The sequence below is a fragment of the Cavenderia fasciculata genome, assembly GCF_000203815.1.
Source record: "Cavenderia fasciculata unplaced genomic scaffold Scf_Dfasci-G-b-205a01.r1-3, whole genome shotgun sequence".
Lineage (NCBI taxonomy): Eukaryota > Evosea > Eumycetozoa > Acytosteliales > Cavenderiaceae > Cavenderia > Cavenderia fasciculata.
In genome coordinates, this window is record NW_004457737.1 from 1,050,678 (window position 1) to 1,075,419 (window position 24,742).

The 24,742-nt window shown below is 35.7% G+C and overlaps 8 protein-coding genes across 8 annotated transcripts; 3 read left to right on the forward strand and 5 right to left on the reverse strand.

The window, feature by feature from the left end:
* Nucleotides 1–334: 334 nt before the first annotated feature.
* acy1 (N-acyl-L-amino-acid amidohydrolase) lies at nt 335–1,754 on the forward strand (the record flags this gene model as incomplete). The annotated part of the gene is made up of 3 exons (XM_004362689.1): nt 335–350; nt 474–1,099; nt 1,179–1,754. The coding sequence occupies 3 exons, from the start codon at nt 335–337 to the stop codon at nt 1,752–1,754; spliced, it is 1,218 nt and encodes a 405-aa protein (XP_004362746.1).
* Nucleotides 1,755–1,967: 213 nt separating this feature from the next.
* DFA_03141 (uncharacterized protein) lies at nt 1,968–3,266 on the reverse strand (the record flags this gene model as incomplete). The annotated part of the gene is made up of 2 exons (XM_004362690.1): nt 1,968–2,743; nt 3,257–3,266. 2 exons carry the CDS (start codon nt 3,264–3,266, stop codon nt 1,968–1,970), a joined length of 786 nt encoding a protein of 261 aa, XP_004362747.1.
* A 370-nt stretch (nt 3,267–3,636) lies between these two features.
* On the forward strand, nt 3,637–8,618 carry mybP (myb domain-containing protein; the record flags this gene model as incomplete). Its single annotated transcript, XM_004362691.1, has 5 exons — nt 3,637–3,713; nt 3,814–7,070; nt 7,173–7,554; nt 7,639–7,837; nt 7,881–8,618. The coding sequence occupies 5 exons, from the start codon at nt 3,637–3,639 to the stop codon at nt 8,616–8,618; spliced, it is 4,653 nt and encodes a 1,550-aa protein (XP_004362748.1).
* A 65-nt stretch (nt 8,619–8,683) lies between these two features.
* Nucleotides 8,684–11,023, reverse strand: DFA_03143 (uncharacterized protein; the record flags this gene model as incomplete). Its single annotated transcript, XM_004362692.1, has 2 exons — nt 8,684–9,888; nt 10,258–11,023. The coding sequence occupies 2 exons, from the start codon at nt 11,021–11,023 to the stop codon at nt 8,684–8,686; spliced, it is 1,971 nt and encodes a 656-aa protein (XP_004362749.1).
* A 276-nt stretch (nt 11,024–11,299) lies between these two features.
* Nucleotides 11,300–13,936, forward strand: GP138_ps1 (uncharacterized protein; the record flags this gene model as incomplete). The annotated part of the gene is made up of 4 exons (XM_004362693.1): nt 11,300–11,317; nt 12,388–12,825; nt 12,893–13,188; nt 13,273–13,936. 4 exons carry the CDS (start codon nt 11,300–11,302, stop codon nt 13,934–13,936), a joined length of 1,416 nt encoding a protein of 471 aa, XP_004362750.1.
* A 188-nt stretch (nt 13,937–14,124) lies between these two features.
* CYP508A4 (cytochrome P450 family protein) lies at nt 14,125–15,903 on the reverse strand (the record flags this gene model as incomplete). The annotated part of the gene is made up of 5 exons (XM_004362694.1): nt 14,125–14,442; nt 14,518–14,866; nt 14,950–15,242; nt 15,313–15,750; nt 15,847–15,903. 5 exons carry the CDS (start codon nt 15,901–15,903, stop codon nt 14,125–14,127), a joined length of 1,455 nt encoding a protein of 484 aa, XP_004362751.1.
* A 1,000-nt stretch (nt 15,904–16,903) lies between these two features.
* On the reverse strand, nt 16,904–20,021 carry DFA_03146 (uncharacterized protein; the record flags this gene model as incomplete). Its single annotated transcript, XM_004362695.1, has 6 exons — nt 16,904–17,696; nt 17,938–18,194; nt 18,342–18,451; nt 18,501–19,010; nt 19,182–19,478; nt 20,000–20,021. 6 exons carry the CDS (start codon nt 20,019–20,021, stop codon nt 16,904–16,906), a joined length of 1,989 nt encoding a protein of 662 aa, XP_004362752.1.
* A 1,035-nt stretch (nt 20,022–21,056) lies between these two features.
* DFA_03147 (uncharacterized protein) lies at nt 21,057–24,297 on the reverse strand (the record flags this gene model as incomplete). The annotated part of the gene is made up of 5 exons (XM_004362696.1): nt 21,057–22,922; nt 23,008–23,139; nt 23,224–23,606; nt 23,716–23,853; nt 24,288–24,297. The coding sequence occupies 5 exons, from the start codon at nt 24,295–24,297 to the stop codon at nt 21,057–21,059; spliced, it is 2,529 nt and encodes an 842-aa protein (XP_004362753.1).
* Nucleotides 24,298–24,742: the final 445 nt, after the last annotated feature.

The window sequence follows — 24,742 nt, forward strand, 5'->3', positions numbered from 1 at the left end:
CACTCACTTCATCCGATGAATTAGACGACCTCTCTCTTCCCTGGTTGGTTGGTTGTTGGATAATTACTTTAATTATCTCATTTGATCAAATATGATGAATAATAATAATAATAATAATATTTTGTTTGTTAGTTTCAATCTCCGATATTTTGTACTATTTCAAAATAAAATAAAAAGTTATAAAAATCATTCTCTCCTTTTTTGGGATTTTTTGAACATTCTAGAATGAAAGAGTGATTTAATTTTTTGTAGTTGTTTTATTCATTAAGGTGTATACACATTTTAAATATAAATATTTAATATTAATACTACTAAAGCAATAGAAAGAATTATGATGTCAGGTGAAGAAAGTATGAATATTAATTCAAGAACAATGAAACTAAAGAAGAAAGAAACTGAAGAAAGAAGAAGAAATAATTTAATTGATCAAATATATATTAATATACAAATATTTGAATGATTTGATTTTGTAGATAAATCAGTAACAGTATTTAGAGAGTTTTTAAAGATTAGAACTGATCATCCAAAACCAGATTATGAAGGTTCGACAACCTTTTTAGTACAAAAGGCTAAAGAGTATGGTTTGGAGTGTGAAGTGTACAGAGAGACTGGTTTGCCAATCGTCATTATGAAGATTGAAGGTAGTGATCCATCATTGCCATCGGTTCTTTTAAATTCTCATGTCGATGTTGTACCAGCCGTCAGAGAGTGTTGGAACACAGAACCATTCGCAGCCATCAAAGATGAGAATGGTAACATTTTCGCACGTGGAACTCAAGATATGAAGTGTGTCTGCATTCAGTTCCTCGAGGTTGCTGCACGCTTTGTAAAGAGTGGAAAGAAGATGAAACGTAACCTCTATCTCACCTTTGTACCCGATGAAGAGATTGGTGCCGGTCAAGGTATGGAACCATTTGTCGAGACACAAAAATTCAGAGACATGAACGTCGGTGTTGCCATTGACGAAGGTTTGGCATCTCCCACTGAAGAATTCACAGTCTTTTACGGTGAACGTGCTCCATGGTGGGTACATATCACCGCCGTCGGTAATACTGGTCATGGTAGTCGTTTCATTGAGAATACTGCTGTTGAAAAGTTGGTAAGTAGAAAGAGAAAGAGTAAAGGAGAAAGAAAGATGAACTAATAACTGTATTTATATTTAATTAAATTGTTTTTAGATGAGAACTATAAACAAGATGTTACAATTCCGTCATGACCAATTTACAGATTTACATAAAGGTCATCATGAATGTGGAAAGAAATTGGGTGATGTTACTACACTCAATCTTACAGTACTCAAGGCAGGTGTTGGTGAGGGACCATTCCCCAACTATAGCTACAACGTCATTCCAACAAAGGCTGAAGCCGGTTTTGATATTCGTATCCCACCAACTGTCAATTTGGAAGACTTTTTAAAACAGATTCGTGAATGGACATCGGAAGAGGGTTTGTCATTTGAGTTTGCAAACTACACTGCCAAGAATGAGATGACTGGCGTCACTGACGACAACACCTGGTGGAAGACATTCAAGCAATCGGCCGAAAACATTGGCATCAAGCTCGTTCCAGAGATTTTCCCCGCTGCCACAGACTCTCGTTTCATCCGTAACCTTGGTATCCCAGCATTTGGTTTCTCTCCTATCAACAACACTCCCATTCTCCTTCACGATCACAATGAATTCCTCAATGAAAAGACTTTTATTCGTGGTCTTGATATTTATGAACAAATTCTTCCAAACCTTGTTAATTTGTAAATAATAATATTCAATCACATCAATCATCTCTATACATAATATATTAATATTAATAAATAAATATAAATAAATAATTAATAATTATTATTTTGAAACCTGGATTATTATTATTATTATTATTTTTTTTAAAAAAGGATTTTATTATTATTATTATTAATTTAATTGTTGTTATTATTATTATTATTATTATTATTATTGTTATAATGATTAGGTTTAAGCATCTTCCATTCTTCCAAGTAATCTCATCTTTGCACTCTTTGCCTTGTTGACCTTTAATTTTTCCTTTTCAGTGACGTGACGACGTTTACGACCAACTTGTTTGACGACTGGTTTCTTGTCCTTCTTTTCAGTGTCTTCCTTTTGGTCTGGACGGACTAGATCGTAGCCGCTAACCATTGCATCGTATGTATCTTGGTTGGCGAGGAATGCCAATTCGTGCTTGGATGCTCTAAAGTATATTTGGTCTTCGTGGCCCTTGGCCTTGCTGATAACCTTGTTGTCGTATTCTCTCTGCTTCATCTTGTCGACCCACGAGTCGTAACGTTGTTTCTTGACGTCGGCTGGTTCGACGACACGCGTCTTTTTGACTTGGAACGTGTCGATACGCTTTTGGAGCTGGTCCTCTGGTGCACGACAGACACGGGCAATCACCTGCTTGGTGGTTTGGAACTTGTCTGCCAATTGCTTTTGTGACATGGTTGGACGCAACTTGATGATCTCTTGCACGGTCTTGTCGGCGAGCGTGTGAGAGTATGAAGTGCGCAATAGGGTTGGTGCCTCGAATGGCTTGCTTTCAACAGCGTGTCCAACCACGATAGACGATGTGTGCTCGTCAAACTTGGCGGGTTGGAATGTCACATGTTGGTTGACACCCAACTGACCAAATGAAAATGTCTTGATCTTAAACTCTTTTGTACCAACCGTCGTTGGTGTGTTCACTGTGCACATGAATCGCTTACCACTGCCAATGACCAATGATGATTGAAATCCTTTTATAATAGAATTCATCTTTTGTATTCTCTATCTATATATATATTTGTATGTATGTGTGTAGTATATGACTCTATCGTCTTTGTCGTCTTTATAGTCGTCTCTTTGAGTAGTTGAATGTCGTCGTCGTAAAACTATTCTATTTCGTCGATTCTATCCAATCTATTTATGTGTGTATGTATACTATATTTTATATATATATATACTACTACTACTATCTACAAATCTGATTCGGGTAAGTATTCATATACTTTAGTAGGTGATCATTGGCAGAGCTCGACTGCATAGCCAAATTTTAATCTTTTTTTTTTTTTTTTTTTTTCAAATTTTTTGCTGTTAAGCTTGCTTGCTATATCAGCTAGGGTTTCAGGTGCCACCGTTAGTTACATTTACTATTATTTGTTTGTTTACTTTTTTAAACTAACAACAACATTCCACAATACTCTTCTTCTGGTTGTTGCACATACAATACCCTCCTCTACTTATTGTACAATAACAACTTCAAGACATACCTTGTACCATATTATTAGCGGTGTGATTTATTCTTGCAAATATATATATACTTGCGTTGTTTTATCATCATTACAAACTCTATCAACATTCAACAATATACAACAATATACATACAACAATATAATCGATCGGATGATATTATAATATATATAGATGGTATTATTATTATAACGACAACGAACATTTGCAATACATCACATTCTTCTTTTGGATTAACAATAGACAATAGAATACTCGACTTTCACTATATCCCGTTTATTGTCGACGCATGATATACACGAGTATTTAATTGCAAAAGTACTTTATATATATATTTATAAACTTTGTATACAATAGTCATCAACAACAACAACAAACATACATATATACAACAAACAAGATGAATTCATTCGATACTGGTGGAGGAGACAATCCTTCATCATTTAACAATAATAATAATAATAATAGAGACTATAGGTATGTAAACACGTGATTATAGATTATCATATAAACACTTGATTTAAATTTATCGATCATTATACTTACACTTCTACTTTCTATAAACTACTGTACACAGAAATGATTCATCATATAATAATAACAATCAACAACGAAATTGGAGAAATGATAGATTTGGTAACAATAATAATAATAATAATAATCGAAGAGATTGGGATAGAGGAAATGATAATGAACGGAATAGTTTATCTTCATCAGGTGGTGGTGGTGGAAATAGTTCAAGAGATTATAGTGAAACGTATCGTGATAATGCTAGAGATAGACCACCTCCTCGTGATAATAACAACAACAATCGTTTCAACAAGGAAAGAGAAAGGTTTGGTGGAAACTACAACAACAACAATAGTCGTGGTGGTGGACAAGATAGAGAACGAGACAGAGACCGAGAAAGAGAAAGAGAGAGAGAAAGAGACGAGGGTAATTGGGATACCCCTCCACCACCACCACATCCAAAGATTCTCGATAAAGATATAGATTATAGTAACCCAAATAGAGATGATGATCATAATAACAACAATAATAATAATAATAATAATAATTATACTAATAGCAAATATAAAAGAGAATTTAATAATTATAACAATAATAATAATAATCTCAATAACAATCATAATAATAATAATAGTAATAATCAAGATTATAAACGAAGGAGACTAAGGGAAGTTGAACCTGGTGAATTAGATGGAGTTGGAGGAGGAGGAGGAGATAATTTTAGAAACAATAATAATAGTAATGGTAATAATAATTTTAATAATAATAGAAATAGATTTTATAATAATAATAATAGAGAAAGATCACCTTCACGTGATAGGGGGATGAATAGATCGACATCCCCACCTCCTCCACATCCACCTCCACTCCATGATGATCAGATTGATAGAGAGAGATCGTCACCTTCATCGTCTACTACAAATAGTGGTGGTTTTAATTCTGATCGTTATAGCAACGGTAGAGCACAAGGAAATAATAATAATAATAATAATAATAATAATAATAATAATAATAGCGGCGGCAACAATAACTTTTATAAAAACAACAACAAGTTTGGTTACAACAACAACAAACAATCCAATTTTACTTATCATGATCGTGAAAAGATTTATGAAGATCAAGAACGAAATAGTAAGGGACAGTCCCCGACCTACGAATCGTTGCTCAACAAATATTCAGACTCCAAGGTGACGTCTACGCCTCCCCCTCCCACCTCTACGTCCTCCTCGTCATCCACAACCTCTTCCTCCAACCAGTCTACGCCGTACCCCAAGTCTGGTCATGTAAAGGAATCCTATGTACACAATCACAGCCAACCCGTCGAGTTTAACTTTATGAAGCAACTCGAACAAATCACATCTGAGGGTTCATCTCGGCCTTCCCCATTCTTTGATCTCGACCGACCGGAACGCGAAAGACTGGAACGTGAACGAAGTGACAGAGAGCGTTTCGAACGAGAACGATCAGACAGAGAAAGACAGGACCGCGAAAGAATGGACCGTGAACGATCGGAAAGAGCAGAGCGTGAACGTATGGATAGAGCCGAGCGTGACCGTTTGGACAGAGAGAGACAAGAACGTGAAAGAATGGAGCGCGAACGTTTGGACCGTGAAAGAATGGAACGTGAGCGCATGGACCGAGAAAGATTTGAACGTGAACGACTGGATAGAGAGCGCTTGGAAAAGGAACGACTGGAGCGTGAACGAATCGACAGAGAAAGATTCGAGAGAGAACGACTCGACCGAGAACGATTCGAACGTGAACGCATGGAAAGAGAAAGATTCGAACGTGAACGAATAGAAAGAGAGGAACGTGATCGAATAGAAAGAGAGAAAATAGAGGTTGAACAACGTCACTTGCAAATGGAGAAATTGGAACGTGAAAGACAAGAAACGGAAAGAATAGAACGTGAACGCATTGAAAGAGAAAGATTCGAGAGAGAGCAAAGAGAATCGTCTGAACTACAACATCAACAACAACAGCAAATGCAACAACAACAACGAATGTTGATGGAAGTGTCTCACCCCAATGTTATTGTTCCACCACCTTCAATTGAAAAAGAGAGAGATAGATTCTCTCTTGATCGTGAAGAAGAGAGAGCACAGGATTTGAAGCGATCTTCTGCCAATGCCATTAGTTTTGGTGGCGGGTGGGGGCAGGGCTTGGTATCAAAAAACAAAGAACTGGCTACCCCAACCCTCGCTGGCAATACCACACCATCATCTTCTTCAACCACCTCCTCGCCTGTACTTCCCACCGTTGAGTTGCAGGTTGGCGCGTCACAACCAACAACCGTCATCCCACAACAAACACCTCAACCTCAATCATCCCTCCCCAATTCAACAAGTTCATCGTCCACGACGACCATGAGTGGAGAGTTCCCAGTTCCCATGTCCCCAACATCCAAAAAAGATCTTGCTCCCACTTCTCCCATGCCAACATTGTCTTTGTCTTCATCGCCAATGGTTCCTCTAGTATTTTTAGATAATAGTAGTAATCCCAATCCAACCATGTCTAGAATTCATAATAATCAACAACCACCACTTCCTCTACAACAACAACAACAATTACAACCATCACAACAACACCAACAAATGCCTATACAACAACATCAACAACTACAACAACAACAACAACAAATACCACTTGCACCACCTTCAACTACTCAATTCAAGTATCCACAACAACAACAATTACCACCACAATTAATATCACCACAACACCAACAGTTTCAACCAGCACCAACACCACCTCCACCTCCACCATTTCCGTCTGACAAGGTTGTGTTTAAAGGACCTGCTGCACCACCATTACGATCGACAAGAGAAGATGTCCCACAACTTTATCCACACCTCCCATCAAAGGAACAGATTATCATTAGCATTGATAGTTTAGACAATGAAATCACTGCTTTTGAAAAGGAGATAAAGTCACTTCAACAATCACTCGCAAGGATTACAAATGGTATCACCAAACAAAAGCGAAAGGAACAAAAAGAGAGGGAAAAAGAGCAAAAGGAAAAGGAAATGGAGAAAAAAGACAAGAAAAAGAAAAAGAAGCCCGTTGCATCCCGTCCGGGACTCAATGGTTCGTCGACCATCAAAAAAGAGACTGGTGTAGCCACACTAACCGTCACGATATCACAGACACAAAACCAACAAAATATATATCTTGCCAACCACGAAGCCGCCAAGATTGCCCAAGATATGGTGTGGATGTCTATCGATGACGATGACTCTTCAGACGAAGAAGCCCATTATTCCAGCGTTGAAGAGTCGCCACTCTATCAATCCACAATTGACCGATACGAAGAGATCAAGGATGGTATGAAAGCAGTTCTTTTGCGTCGCAAGCAAGGATTGCAAAAATATAACAAAAAACTGGTCACCAAGTATAGAAAGGCGTACGACAAGTTTATCAAAAAAGAGATTGAATGGGAGGATTCTCACAACAAGCCAAAGAACGAGAAGCAACAAAAGAGTTCGGGTCGCCCCGCATTGAGGGCTGCCGTCACCACTACCACCCGTTCAGCAACCAGTCGATCCGGTCGTCCCATTGTATCGGATGCTGTCAGAAGTGAGGCAGAGTTTAACGAAATCATGGACCAACTTCGCGAACAAGACAGTATGGATCCCAACAGTCGATACCTTTCCTCTTTGGCTGAAGTTCCCCCAATGCTATCGCCAATGGAACGTGAATTACAATTTATAAACTACAATGGTCTTGTCGAAGATCCAATTCAAGCAGACAAGGATCGTAAACTTTTAATTCAATGGTCAACTGATGAAAGAGAAAAATTTGTTAAAAAGTATGAAATAATAATAATAATAATAATGGATTAATCTATTCTTTATACTTACTTAAATCTATTTGTTCTCTTATTTCTTTTTAGATATTTACAATATCCTAAAAAGTTTGAAAAAATAGCATCCTTTTTTGAAAACAAAACTACCGAAGATATGGTAGTATTCTATTATACTAACAAGAAAACATTAAATTTGAAAACTCTTTTATTAAATGCACAAGCCAAAAAGAGAGGAGGAAGAAAAATAAGTGTAAGTCCAAGAGGTATATTAATTAATTTATTAATAGTATTTATTAATATTTATTTATTTATTTATTTATTTATTTTAGGATTCACATCAATTTTTATCAACAACAAATAGTAATACAAATGTAAATAGTTCACCTGTATTGTCATCACCTAAAACACCAAAACCAAGAAGTAGAAAACAAGTAGTCGAAGCAACAACATCAACGTCAACATCAACACCAACTACAACAACATCAACATCAACAACAGATGAAACGTCATCGTCGGCATCACCAAATCCACCAACCCCAAGATTAACGGCAAGAGAACAGGTTTTATTAGCCACATCTGCATCGGTTGCTTTGGCTTCACCTTCTATTAAACCACTGACCCCCAGTGTCACAACCACCGCCACCGCCACCACTCCATCCCTTTCTTCAACTGCAACTGGATCCACCTCGACACACTCACCAAGCAGCAGTAGCTCAACCTCTACAGCAGCAGCAGCACCAGCATCCTCGTCGACTACAACGTCTTCATCGTTGCCGCCTACCGCCGCCCCAACTACACCAACAGAAGTTGTAGGAGAAATGAGATGGAATGACCAAGAACGCGAATCTTTTACAACAGCATACAACAAATTTGGAATGGATTTTAAATCAATATCTGATTTTATCAAGACCAAATCCTATTCTCAATGTAGAAGTTATTATTATAATAGAAAACGTCGTTCCAGGTTGGAAGCAGAGGCAAAGAAAAAAGAACAAGAAGATTCCCCCTCTTCTTCTTCATCTTCCTCATCATCTTCATCCTCTTCATCTTCAGATTCTTCCGATTAAACAAAAAGAACTTGATAGATTAAACAAATAATAAATAATAAATATTTTTTATTTATACAACACATTTATTTTCTTGGATTACATGGAAAATTCTTATCAAAACCTTTGTAAATTGCATAGGTTAGACTGGCCAATTTTGAATAACCAATACAGTTTGTGTGCAAGAGTGAATAGATGAATTCGACAACCATGACATTACGGTTTGGATGGGGTTCGTCAGCTATTTTTCTTTGATCCAAAGGAGTGATTTTGGCAAGTTCATAGATGGTAAATAAACGTTCCTTCCACAGAGTTCTGATCATTTCCAAATCACAAAAGGGAAATTCTCGAGCTAACAATAATCCACCTATACTCTTTTTAACTGATAAACAATTCTTATCCATCCATTGAGAAATGGTTTTAATGGCAGCTACATTGTCGTTTCGTATTGCCTTTTCAAGCAAACTCTGGAAAGGTTCTAAAGTACATATAAACCCATCTCGTTTGACTGTATCTAGTACAAACTCAATAATCTTTGGGTGACATGTGTACAGACAATTGACAATGACCAAGTGCTGAGATGGATCGATTGGAGATATTGTTTGGAATAGCCATTCTACGGTTTCAATGTAATTTGACTTTAGAGCAGTCACCATGGTATCTGGTGATATTGAATTGACAAGTGATGGGTTTTGACCTTGAATGTATTTGATGACTTGAATCGAATTGCTCGTGATTGCAGTCTCGAGTGATTGCAATGTTAGCTCGAGTCCAAACTTTTCGTAAAGATACTCTACAATGTGGAGATGATTGGTTCGAACACCTTCATTGAGCATGTCCTTTTGGAGGACGTACCCAACGTCCATGAGCAGTGTCAGTAGGTCAATGTTTCCAGAACACGCAGCACTAGACAATGGAAGTAGGTATCCTGCCTGTTGATTTGAATGATCGATGAGTGACGAATATTTGTGAATCATTTCATAGGCAAATTCATGGTTTCCATTGACAATGGCCCAATTTAAGATGAAATGATTAAATTGACGTGGCTTGGACTCTGTGAAAAAGAAACGGACAATGTCAAAGTGATTGTTTTGTGACGCTCCAACAATAAGACTATCCCACTTGCTATTGTCGATATTGTGTTCATACTTGTGATCCTTTTGGTATTTGTAGAGGTATTTGACGATTTCAATGTGACCATTGAATACGGCCAGTCTCATACCAGAGCCAATAATATGTTCATTGTTGATGGATGCATGTTCGACCAAGAGCCTGACAATATCCTCGAACCCTTTTTGACAAGAGAATTCAAAGGCTTGGTCCGAGACGGGAGCACCCACCGTAAAATGGAGATACTGCACCATCTCATAGTTGCCCGACAAGCATGCATTGATGAGTGACAGTCTCGTACAATGGTCTTCCATCCAATTATCGGGTAATTCCTGCTCCAACAATGTATGTGCCGCTCTAACCATTTCCAGATTGTTTGTACAGCATGCTCTGTCCAAGATTCCCCTTCTTTCATAATTAATATTATTCATATAGTTTGGACCATTGGAAGCCAAAATCATCGTTTGGTATTGCGAATGAGATGGAGGAGGAGGGGGAGGAGGGGTAGGAGTAGCTGTATCAACAGACCCAATAACAATATCGAATTTACTTTGAAGGTATTTAAAAGTCTCGAGATTAGTCGATACTGATACATTGATGAGATCGTTTCGGTAGTTTTGAAACTCCTCATGGCTGACATGTTTCTCTAACTCTTTGAAAATCTCTACATCTTTGATTGCTTTCAACAAGATATCCTTGGTGACTCGTGCGCCTATATCACTACCTGCCAGGTACCGAACGGCCTCGACTGTTTTACCAAAATCTATTGCATTTCTGAGACAACACATCATTGGATGTGGTTTGAATCCTTGTGCATGCAAGTGTTTCAAAATGTCAACGTTGCCAGTCTTTGCAGCAGAGTCGAATACGCCACCATTGTAATATTCATCGTCGGGGTATGATTGTTTGAGTGCCACGACAAAGACGTGTTTGTAGCGTTTATAGACCTTGAGATAGTCATCGTACAGGCGACACGCACCAAAGAACTTTTTAAGTAACTTGACACTCAGCGTAGTCTTGAATACACTGCCATCCTTTCTTATGGTTGCTCTTGCTTGTTTTGGTAGTGACAATAGATACATGTACAATCTGATTGAACCAATACTGAAAATGGTATCTGTGTTCATTTCACGTAGTTTGTAGCTTCGATTGTTATTGTCTCTGCTACCACTATGTCTTACTATCACATCGTCGTGATGTTGATACGACGATGATGAAACCACGCTAATATTATTGACAACATTGACAAGTTGAAATATCCTCCTTGAAAGATATTCATTCTTGAATACATATAGAAATAATTGATTCTCTAACATCTATTCTAATTCTTTTTATTAAACAAATAAATAATTGTAAATATTTTTTCATCACAACAAAAACTGCTTGAGTCCTGATCATTAATTTTTGTCGTCACTAAAAGTTATATCAAAATATCTCAATCAAATATATATTAAATAAATAAACTATGTATCTATAAATCAACATTAAATGACATGCAGATTTGTATAACCAACTTTACACATCTATTGCTTGTTGATGGAAAAGATGATCGACCCTAGATCTAGGGTGAATCTATTAGATTCAAATTATTAATGGATATATTGTTGTATGTATGTATCTACACCTGTATAATAAATATGATGTGGTTGTTAAATTCAATAATATACAACTTTCCTTCCTTCTCATTCATTCATCCATTCATGTTCACATACATATATACATACATACACATGTATATAATTCATGTTCACATAATAATAATAATAATTTATATTTGAACCAATGAAGGTCATTGGATATTATTGTTTGCTTATTGTATATAGATAGGTGTTTAAACTATAGTATACACCAATGAAAGTATTTTTAGCGTACATGTATGTTTGTATGTTTGTTTGGGAAATGCATTTATGTGCGGATCCGCAATACAATACACTCACTATCATTAGTCTTCTTCCCTACCCTTGAAATGGATCTAGTCTGATGATGTTAGATGTGTGGTGGGTAGGTGGTAGGATTTGGTCAAAAAAAGGAATATCGACCCGCTAATTTAAATTAACAACACGAGTGGTAAGATCATCATCAACACCCACCACTACAACAACCACCCACTACTACTACTACTAGATAGATAGATAGAGTTTTTATCTCACACTCCCTCTATCTGTAGGGGGATAATGGGTCAACATAACCGACAAAATCTAAAGTAAACCCCATTTAACATTAATCTATCTGCAAAGGAGGAGGAGGAGGAGGAAGAGGAGAAGGGGACAAACAGACAGCAAACAAACCAACAAACAGGTGTCGGTGATTTCATATATTTATATGGCTGGTTTGGATAGGATATGATTACTATTATTATATCAACCAATCAACAAACAACCATTATTTATTAATTATTTAATTATTATTTAATTTGCGGTGCACTCCTTCCTCTTTGTGATTTAAACATTCATTTGTCCATTCATTCAAAAAAGGTATTCAATAAAACCAATATATTAATTAACCAATCATGATTACTTGGGCTATTGTAGGATATCTATTTTTATTCTATATCATTTGTTCTTTTGTAAGTAATCATTCACCCATTCATCTCAAAGTCAAACTTCACTTTTAATATTAATATTCATTCCATTAATTATTTATTTTCCCTCTCCTCTCCTTTCTTTTTATTTTTTCATAGATTAAAAAGAATACAAGATTCTCAAAGAATGATCCACCACTTGCATGTATATCAGCACCAATCATTGGAGGATTATACCAAATGTCAAGTAATCCACCAGATGATATGTTGAGATTGGCAAGAAAGAGTGGAAAAATCTTTTCTATTTGGTTTGGTGACAATTACACTGTCTTTATCAACGATCCAGAGCTACTAGAAGAGGTGTTTATCAAGAACCATGACACCTTTGGAGACAGACCATTTGTACCAAGTCTTCGTATCGTATGTGACAATTTCAATGATTTGGTGTTGAATGACAATGACACTTGGAAACCACTACGTAAATTTTTGGATCAATCATTCACAAAGACCAAACTCAAGGCTCTTGCTCCAGTCATTGAACTTCAATCAAATAATTTAGTAAATAGATTAAAAGAATATTCTAGATCTGGTGAACCAGTATGTATAAATATATATAATTATATAAATGTTTAAAAATATTTAATTTAATTTATTTTATTTTTAGGTTGACCCATTCCCATATTTAAGAAAGTTTACATTTAGTATTATTGTTAAAATGGTATTGAATATTGATTTGGCCTATGAAGAAGAACCAAATGAGGGAATTATGAACACCATGTTTACTCCAATCAATGAACTGGTCAAGAGAATTGCACAAGGTGCCGTCTTTGATACTATTCACTTGTTGAGTGGTTTATATTATCATTCAATCGGAAAGTTATTAAACAAGTCACTCGATAGTATTCGTACCATTGCTAGAAACATTATCAAAGAACATAGAGAAACTGTTGATCCAAAAAAGTATGAACCCAAAAAAAAAAAAAGAATAATAATTATAATCCATTATTTAATTAATTAATTAATTATTTACTTTATCTTTTCTAGTACAAGAGATGTTTTAGATTTAATGATTCTTGCAGGATATGATGATGAATTAATGTTAAATGTTATTTTTGATATGTTGATTGCTGGTGTAGAGACTACCGCCTCATCATTGTCATGGTTAACATTGCTGATGGTCAATCATCAAGAGGAACAGGATAATTTGAGAAATGAACTTCAAACAAAGTTCCCTCAATGGGAGAATATCCAGGCAACCGATCGGTCAGGTTGTACCTATACTTCGGCCGTCATCAAAGAATCGCTGAGACATCGTCAATTGGCTCCATTTAGTGTTCCTCGTATTGCAAAGACTGATGCATGGATTGGAGAGTATTTTGTTCCCAAGGGTACTCATATCATGGGTAATCTACTTGCCATCCACAAAAACTATTTCCCAGACGGTGAAGAGTTTAAGCCATCTAGATGGCTCGATGATACCAGTCTCAACCCAGTAGGTCAAACCAAATGGGTTCCCTTTAGTTTGGGTCCAAGAGTTTGTGTAGGATACCAGTTGGCACATGACGAACTCTTTGTTGCCGTTTCCAAAATGTTCCACAACTTCAAGATCACTTCTCCAGATGGCAGTAAACTCGATGAGACACCAGCCCATGGTATCACTGTTCAACCACTTCATTCACATAAATACAAGTTTGAAATTGTCAATTAAATTAAAATTAAATTAAAAAAAAAAAAAACTATATCAAAAAAATAAATAAATAATTGTAATAATAACTTTAAGCAAATTGGTAAACACCCATACTAGTACCAAACCTTTTTTTTTTTTTAAACATTTTAGATTTATTTTATTAAAAAAAAGAAAAGAAAAGAGTGGAGAAAAAGGATTATTATTTTTAATTATTTAACAATTTCAAATTTATATTTATGGGCATGAAGAGGTTGAACAGCCATTCCAAATTGAGATGTTTCATCAAGTTTAGATCCATCGATTGAGGTAACTTTGACATTTGAGAATATTTTGGCAACAGCCATCCAAATCTCCTCAATAGCCAATGAACTACCCAAACAAGCTCTTGGACCAATAGAGAATGGCATCCAATTATCCTTACCAGTATTGGTTAAACTATGATCACCAATGTATCTTGATGGATTAAATTCAGTTCCATTTGGATAATGATCATGAAGAACAGCATAGAAATTGGCCATTACTTGAGTCTATAAAGAAGAAAAGGAAATTGAATGTAAATAAATAATTGAATAATACTATATTTAATGTTCATGTCTACATACACCTTTAGGAATGAAATATTCACCAATCATTGTATCATATCTAGAAATACGTGGAAGACCAAATGGACCAATTGGTTTGAGTCTCATTGATTCTTTTATAACAGCAGATGTGTAGGGACAGTTGGTACGGTCAGTTGGTTGAATGGAATCCAATGAATCTGGGAATGCAGTTCTAACTTCACTTCTAACCTTTTCTTGTTCCTCTTGATAGTTGGCCATCAATAATACAAACCATGACAATGTGGTGGCACTAGTCTCCACACCAGCCAATAACAAATCAAATACTAAATTGACAATTAAATCATCTTCATATTGATTTGAAATCATCATATCCAAAAAATCTCTTGGGCTAAAAATAGTTAATAAATAAATTAATAACATATTAAATAATTAAATAATTTGTAATAATATGTTTCTTTTTTGTTTACATACTTGTCTATATCAATAGTTTCTTTGTGTTCTTTGATGAAACCTCTAATCATTACTTTGATTTCACTTATTGGATGGTTGAATCGTTTGGCAATCTTGTAATAAATGGGAGACAAGGCATGAATAGTGTCAAAGATGGCACCGGCAGCCATCTTTCTTACTAGTTCACTGAGTGGAGTAAACATTTTAAGCATCATACCAGTATTTGGTTCTTCTTCATAAGCCATATCAATATTCAATACCATTTTAAGAATAACACTAAAAGTGTACTTTCTCAAGTATGGTACTGGATCAAGCTTGAAAAATCAAATCAAGAGACTTGTTAGAACATATTGATAATAATATTATTATTTAATTTATACATACTGGTTCACCAGAGATTGCATGTTCTTTGAATTTACGAACAAGATGATTTGAGTGAGTTTCCATGGCTGGTGCAATAGCTTTTAATTTAGTTCTTGTAAATTGACCAATCATTTGTTGTCTGAGGGGTTTCCAGTTGGTGTAGTTTGACAATACCAAATCGTTAAAGTCATCACACATGAAACGAAGACTTGGTACAAATGGTCTGTCTCCAAAAGCCTCATGGTTCTTGTTAAATGCCTCTTCAATGAGACCGGGGTCATTGATGATGACAGTGTAATTGTCACCGTACCAAATCGACATAATCTTCCCAAACTTTCTAGATAGACGCAACAAGTCTTCCGATGGATCAACACCCAATTTATAAAGACCTCCTATAATAGGAAGTGAAATGGCACAAAGTGGTGGATCATTCTTTGAGAATCTTGTATTCTTTTTAATCTATAAAGAGTTTAAATAAAAAAAAAAAATAAAAAAAAGAAAAAATAGAAAAGATAGGTTAGAAATATTTTACTCATTTAATGGAATATAACTTACAAAAGAATAAAGTAGAATAAACCCAATAATATAAAATATAATAGAAAAACTTATCATATTTGTATATATTATATTATTATTATATTAGAAATAAATAAATATCTATTTATGAGATAGACAAATAAGAGATAAAAGATATAAATGTACAAATTAATTTACAATGAAATGGATTGAAACTGTTTGGAATTAAGGGTTAAATAAGAGCTCATTTGGGGGGCATTACTTTACTGCAACCAAGCAACATTGTTTGTTGTGGGTGATTGTTGGTTGCTCATAAATGGGGTAGTTTGAATGCGTGTGGTGACACTGATTCATTCATTGCGATGAAGGTGCACATGCATCATCGTGATATCAGTTGATTGATTGGTTGGAGAGGTGTGGGTTAATAAATGTAGATAGGGATAAGAATGAAACCTATGATTGGGGAAACCAAACCTAACCTAACCAAACAGATATTTGTTTTCAATGTGTCAACCGGTTAGATATTTGAGCCAATCAAAGTGTACTTTTCATCTCATTGAACTTGCGCATCCGTCAGGTCATTAATGGGGTGGGGACGAGATTTTGAAGATCGTTCGTTGCCCCTCCTATTATTAAAATTGTGCTCTGTTGTGTTTGAAGTTTGCGACGAATATTTATTAATAGTACCTATTGATTCTACCCTATCTGTTTGGCTGAGCACTCTAGGGCAATCTCTATTTGTGCTGCACATAATACATTATAATAAATTCTTATATATATCTATTGAATGTTTATCTATCTATTTGTAAACTAAATAAGAAGAAGTTTTTTTATTATTATTATTTTTTTTGAACCAGGACATACCACGAGTTATATTGCTCTAATTATTATTAATATTAATTATTAATTATTATTATTTTGTTGTTGTTGGTCAGTGTTTACCTCTTGGTCAGTATTTGGAATAGGATCCATTTCTACAGCTTCTCTATATGGTCTGTTCGTTGGGGGTTCCACCTTCCATACAATGATTGCCACTATTGTAATAGAGAGAAGGAATATCGATAAAAGCACAGAGACGATGACTTTTGGGAGTGAATCATGTAGTCTCTATGCATTCGTACGGCAAGGCAGAGTCATCATCAAGAATGACTGCGTTGAATACCGGATCTAGTTCAACCGAGTGGCTGAACCTTGGTATGTGAAACGTTGTCAAAACGTTGAACCCTTGCTTGTCAGTTTGTTGAGAGAGTGGATCATCTGGAAGGATTGTGACTTTTGATGGCATGATTGTTGAGTTGTCGATAATCATTCTACTTGCTATCTTGCAGTTTAAAAGTGTTCGTCCAACTTGAACTCTGGTCCATATGATTTGGTCACCTGGAGATACATCATTTCCAATTTTCATCCTACCACAATCGTCATATTCAACTGAATCTGATCGAGAATGGAATATAACTTGGAGTGTGTTGATAGGTGATGACCACACCCAATCAATAGTTTTGATTGTGTATTTGATTGAGTTTGATGATACTTGAATATCCTCACCCAAGAATGTACTGGTGTTGGTGTCTTGGAATTGAACAACTGTGACATTGAATCGAGTTGATTGATTGTGTATGCTTCCAATAAATACTGTTTCAATATAAGATGTCTGTTTATGTTGTGTTTGATTGACTTGTTCCCAAGATACAACATCCATAGACATGCTTCGAACGATTGATTTATCATGACTAATTTCTCGGATGGATTGAATTCCAGTTGTGAAATTGACTATGACACTGATCGTTTGACTGGTTGATAGAATTAATGTTGAATTCATCATAACGGTTGTGTTGAGTTGTTTATCACGATCGATCGATGATGAACAATCTAATAGGGGTTCATAACCACTATGACATTTGCATGTACCAAAATTGAATTACATATTCCATGAGAGGAACAGTTTTTACGACACTCTTTCGCAAGAGATACAACTTTTGTTGTAACCATTCCAGCAATACCTATTTGGACTGTATAGTTTAGATCTGTCGAATAGGGCTGGACGGCATCCAATAAACAAGTAATTTGTTTAAAACCATCTCCAACAAAACTTGGTGACTTGCATTGTTTTGATTGAATCATTATCTAAACTATGAACCATCTTTTCCAAAATGATTACCATTGATTGTAACCTGTGATGGCTGTCCAGGTATAATACTCGTAATATTGTCAATGATTGGCGTGTCATTTGTATAAAATGTAATCAATGGAGTGTAATATTTTACATTTTTGGTATCGAATGGGACTACCTTTCCATTATGAATATTAAATGGAATATTATCTGATGGTTTCACCTTTGGATCAATACCAGAATAATACAATCGAGATGGTGCTCCTTTGGATGGACACTATTTGTTGTAAACTCTTTGCCGTTGAATGAAACTCCTAAAATCATCATATCCAATTAAATTTAATGATCGATTAAAACATTGATACATTTCTTGTGAATCAAAGGAACCAATGTATGGAGCATTGAATGTTACACCCATTCTTACTTTATCAATCATTAATCGATTGACTCTTTCATAATCTCCACCAAATAGAATGGTTGAAAAGAATCTATCTTCACAGACTATTGAAAAAGAGTATTGCATTAGAATTGAATCTATAAAGAGTATAATATTATTATTTAATTAATTATTACATATACATACAAATATGAGGTTTATAGGTTTGAGTGTAAACTTGGTCAACTGAAATTGAAATCGGAAGGAGTTTGGTCTCTCCAACAAGAGGTGTTAGGAGTTGGCAAATAATTTGATTTGATGAAGCAAAGCTAATAATACATGGAATATTTGATGTTGAGACACTGACAGATACTGTATTGTCGGTATCGTCACCAAAGTTATTACCAATCAGTGTAACTAGTCCTTTAGCTGTGGGAGATGGTGGATAGACAGCTTTGATAAATGGTGGATATGGTTGCCATGCATAGTGTGTTGAGCTGGTTCCACTAGCATCTTGAACAGTGACATCATGAAATCCAGATAGACGTGGAACTATACAAGTGACTGATGATTTATCTGTTTGAGTTATATGACATGATTTCGATAGTTGTTTGGTTGGATTGAAAAATGTAATGTTGATTGTTGAAATGTTGAATTGTGTCAGATTGTTGATTGTTATTGATCCTCCATTTGTACCAATTGATGGAATATATACTTCTGAAATAGGTTGTATTTCAGGTCGGTCCTCTGACGTAAATATAATTCTCTCCATAGGAAGGAGATAAAGATGGTTCACCTGCATCGAATGGACAATATCCTTTAATAAAAACAAAAATGATTATTAATATAATTAATTTTAAAAGAGTTGATCTATTAAAATATACATACCAAAACATTGACCAGTATACATATTAAATAATGGTTGATTGGTTGCTGGTCCACTTGAATAGGAATAATTACCATTGCCTTCAAGATCTTTACCAGAGACCCATGCTGTCTGATAATTATAGATGTTGTTTTTAATAAAATCCCATTCTTGTTTTGATTCAAATGTCGCAAGATATGATTTAAAAGTACTGTTTCCAAAACTCGTACATTGATCCATAGCCTCTGTGATTGTAGGAGTATTAGATAATACTATGTATCCGTGACCATTTCCTCTGACGAAAGTTGACCAAACAGCTGCTACATTTTGTATTGAATTTTGAGCTCGAATGTGATAGATAGAAAACAATAAAACTATGACCACATTTTGAAATAAATTAAAATTAAATAAATAATATTTATGCATTATCTTTTTAAACAGTGATGATTATTGGTTTAAAAGATTTACACTATTTTTTTGATATGCCATTATTATATGTTTTTTTTTTTTACATGCCAATAAATAGATAGATTTAATATATATAATATAGATATAATAGATATAGATACATATATAATATGCGTGTAGTGATTGATTGACTGACTTTATAAACATGACCAGACTCTAGGTATGTTCATAGTTGCTATATTTGCCACCTGTCATAATAAAAGAGAGAGAGACAGACAATAGACCTATAGTTCGGCAAGAGCAATAGACTACAAAGTGTAGATATCACACACACTCTTTCCACACTTTTAATGTAGGTGACATGTCAAAGTAGGTACGTAAAATGATGATGATATCTAAAATTTCAAACTCTATTGAATTTGAGAGTCAATACCAAACCCACTTTTTGCTGGCATTTTTTGGTTACATTATATATCTTGTTTCGTCTCTCTCTCTCTCTCTCTCTTTGCGTTTCGGTAGGATTGACATCTATGAAATGATTATAGTAACCAATAAAATAGAGTATAGTACAAGTGATAGGCATACTACAATGACAGTGATGATTTTCCACAACATGACAATGACTTTCGGAATGGAATGTCACCTTGACGGAAGAGAGTGTTGATTGGTGACTATTCTACCACTATACCCAATCGATCAAATTAGTTTGGTTGTATTGGTTGATTTTATATTTGATTGAATGCTTCGATCTTTGGAACTGACCAACTCATTTTTGTTTGATGATGAGGAAGATTGAATTATTATTATTTATATTATTTGTTGTTGTAGAGGATGCAAAGATCGATGGATGTATACATGTGTCATTATTTATAAGATTAAGCCTCAATCTCTGTTATCTGATCAATAAACATGAAGAACTGTCATCAGAACTATGTTAGAAACTTGAGCTGTCGCTGTGAGATGGTGATGGTTGTTTGATGATCATTCGATTGTTGCAACTATTAATATTAATATGTTAAGTAACTGTTGTTGTTCTCATTCTAGTGATCATATAAACCCTTCATTTGTTTTCTTATGTCTTTTCTTTTTTTTTTGTTATTCAATAATAATTAAAGATACAAACAAAGAGTCGACTGATATCTTTCGAAAGTAAAGTAATTTTTTTAATTTTTTTGTTTAACATTCTTGCTGCAAAGGTGAATAAAGCATCAGTCATCATAATCAACTCGAGTAATAGAGAATGATGTTCGTATGTTTTGTCTTTGACAACTTGAAGAATGTAACTAAACCATTTCAAGACCTATAAAACCATTTCATTCAATATTAAAACTCCGGATTCTTAACAACACTCATTTGTTTGTATCTATTTTTGACTGAGAGATCTTATCTTATCCTCTATTTACATGTGGATAAATCGAATCGATTGGCTGTAAAAAATGTCTATAGACTGATTTATTTATTTTCTTCTTTGTATTACCAGATGTGCGACTTTAGATAATCCAGTTTTCTTCGTCTTGGAAATGGTTACGATGGCCACCTTCTGCTGGGTGATTGCAATGTGGCAACTGATCATCATCTCTGATGCATTGTGCAGCTCCACACGACGATTTAACACAGGTGTATCCCTTTGAGCATCCTTCTACAGTTCCATCGTGTTTGATGCGACATTGTGGAGCACATAGTTGGAGATCAGACGTGATAGCACCAGTTGAAAACAAAGATGTAACACCGTCGGTAAATCTACCAATTGTCGAGCCTGATGAAATGGGGCACTCTTCGTACTCGAGAGTGTATGGGTTGGGAATGGTGATACATCCATGCTTGACATGACATACTGATATTTGACATCGGTTGGCTGGTTGTGGGCATTTAACTTCATGTGGTTGACACGAAAGGGTGCGAGGATCGTACCTAAAGTATTCACACTCGGTGTCGTATTGAGGGCAGTTGGGTGGCCCAGCTACACCAGTGGACATTGAGCCCACCCCAGTGGTGGTGGTGGTGGAAGAGGTGGTGGTGGTAGTGGTGGTGTTGCCTCCGACGTTTGGAACACATATTCCATCCTCGCAATGGGTAGGTCCGGCACAGATGACTGGTCTTTCGACACATTGACCTTGGCTGCAGACATGGGGTTTACAATAATCGGTGAATGGACATAGAACCTGGGTGGAGACACAGACATTATTCACACATGTAGTATTGATACATGTGCCGGAATAGTCACACAAGGGGACACCTACTTCATTTCCAGTGGCTGGGTCGCAATGATACATGACGCATTGATCGGTGTGGTTGAGCTTTGGAGTTTGGATACACAGTCCACCTTGGCACGCACTGGTCACACAGAGATCGGGTACACTACAGTCCTTGGGAGTATAGGTACAGCCGCTAAAGTCAACACAGGTTCCAATCATACATAGATCGGGGTTGTCACATGGCGCTGCGGCGTACAGGCAGGTGCCATTCAAACAAATTTCACGGGTACATGGATTTAGATCATCACAGTTTCGAGGTGTTTCCGCACACAGTCCAGTGCTTTCATCACAAACAGATAGGGCACAAGCACTCGAGGGGGTGCACACTTTTGGCAGATGGGTAATTACACCAGTGTCGGGATTACAAAAGTCAATGGTGCACAAACGACCATCGCTGATGGGAATGTCTGTGAGATCACATCCGGTTCCATCTGGATGACACTCGAAATCCTGGCATAGAGTGTGTGGGCAAATTGAAGTACAGTTGCATATATCCTTTTGCGTGTTGACACATTGACTGTTGACACAGGTGTCGGTTGTACATATGTTACCATCGTCACATCTATTGTTGACGTTGATACATCCAAGTGTTGCGGAACAAGAATCGTCGGTACAACCATTATTGTCATTACAGTCCTTTGGGACTGGGTCAGTACAACGACCGTCGGTACAAACGCTAATTGTACATGGGGTGGTTGGGCATACAAGTGGTGTGTAATAACATCCATAGGTAGGGTCACATTTCACGATAGTGCATGGAGCTGGGGGACAAACAACAGTGGTAGGGGTACACAAGTTGTTTGAACAATTACTTTGAATACAAAGGTTCTTGGGATCGGTACAGCTGATATCCTGATGAGTACAGAATTGAGGCCAGTTTTGACCGTTGATTCCCGGTGTGTTTACAGCTGGACACCTGTCGATAGTACATGGATTTCTGTCGTCGCAATGGATGGCAGCGTTGCAACATTGAGAACCATCACCTTGACAAATACCACAATAGTCATAAAACTCACATTCCAAATCAAAGTTGGTTTCGATTTGTATATGGCTTTCGGTTGTATGTCTTTCACAATAAAACATATCAAATTTTAATTGGGTCTAGATATATAGATAGAATGAGGATAGTGGAATTAAATTAATGTTAAAATGAATATTAATGGGTTTAAAAAAAATGTCAACATACCCCTGGAGGATATGTAGCAAGACTGATGGATCCAGATTGGGCACCATGGACACCTCCAAGATCCAATACAAGTTGATTGTCTATATATACCCATACATCATCATCTCCAACGAAATTAAATACTTCTCCACCCTACAATAATAATAATTAGGAATATATTAGTTTATAAAGTTTAAATTTAATTTAATACTACAATACGAATGAGTTGATACATACCATAGTGTGGAGAGTTAAATCCATATGAAGACAGAAATGGAAGTTTTTGTTCAGATAGATTGGATATCCGAGAGCATCCCATCCCTGACCGTTGATTGGGAAGAAGGCACTGTTAGCATAGGTCCACTTTCCGGAAACTGGGTCTTTGACAAATACCAGATCAAATGGAATTGGAATGTTGATTCCCGGGGTCGAGGTAAACCACTGCGAAAAAGTGGTAGCACTATGAATACCACCCTCTAAAGGAAGACCAGCAAAATCTGGAACTCCTTGGGCATTGAGAGTTTGAGAAGCAAGTCCATTCTTAAAAGTAATGGGATTATATTCAAAATCTGGATTTAATGTTGGATGATGATCATAAATGGTAACCCTAAAAGTTTTTGCTTTAATATTAAATATCAAAATAAAAAAACAAAGGGATGAGAATAGATACTTTGGATATTGTGGATATCCACAATCTTTTTCTTTTATATTTGGGTTTGTGATACATACTTTCAGAAGAAACCAATAGAAAATGTTGGAAAAGTATACATAAAATTATGGAGAGACATAAATTGATAAATTTCATATCTCTTTCTTTCTTTCTTGTTATTTTATTCTTTTTCTTTCTGTTTTGAGGAAAGAATAAGGCTATAAATAAAAGAAGAAATGATAAATGATTTAAACAATATAATGTTTTTTGAAAGGTATATGTGGATTGTGTAGAACAAAAAAGAAATCAATTATCCAAAATGATTTTGATATTGTTGGAGTGGATTGGATTCAATCAGTGTTCATGACAATGATATTGTTGGTTTTAAAATTAGCAGTGAACAGAATAGATGTTGAAGAGGGTCCCTACAGTGATCGTTGTGATCATGACAATGATCGTTGGTATACTAGTAGTATAGAATAGAAGCTGTGGAGTGTTAAATAATATTAGCAGTATCGAAAGGATTGGATCCAATGTGTGTTACCGACAATCATCGTGGGTTTATTAGTAGTATAGAATAGAAGCTGTGGAGGGTTTACTCTTGATAAATATAGTGATTCGTGAGCCCACTATTCTCGTTCCTTTTTTATACCATAAGCCATTCCTTATTCGAGGATGTTGGTTGTTTTACAATATATGAGGTTCTAAAAAGAAATGATTATGATTGATCCATAATCGAAACCACTATGTGTACTGTTTGTATGTAATTAAACAATTATAAAAATGTTGGCTACTGTTTGGATTTGTCATAATTTATTGTATTATTTTTTTTCGTGGATTTGATTGAGGAACTGAATGAATGGTGTGGTCCAACACAATATGTGGTGTGGTCCAACACAATATATGTGGTGGCCCTTTTTCGAAATCCAAAACAATCATGTACAACAAAAAACAATTTTTCAATCGATTGCGACTGTAAACAACACCTTATGGTATTATGAACTGATCCGTGGATGGATGGATCAACCACCATCATGCACTCTACAATCCATTTCTAGCACACTGAACAAAGAATTGATTGAATAATAAACACTGATTGAAAAATAG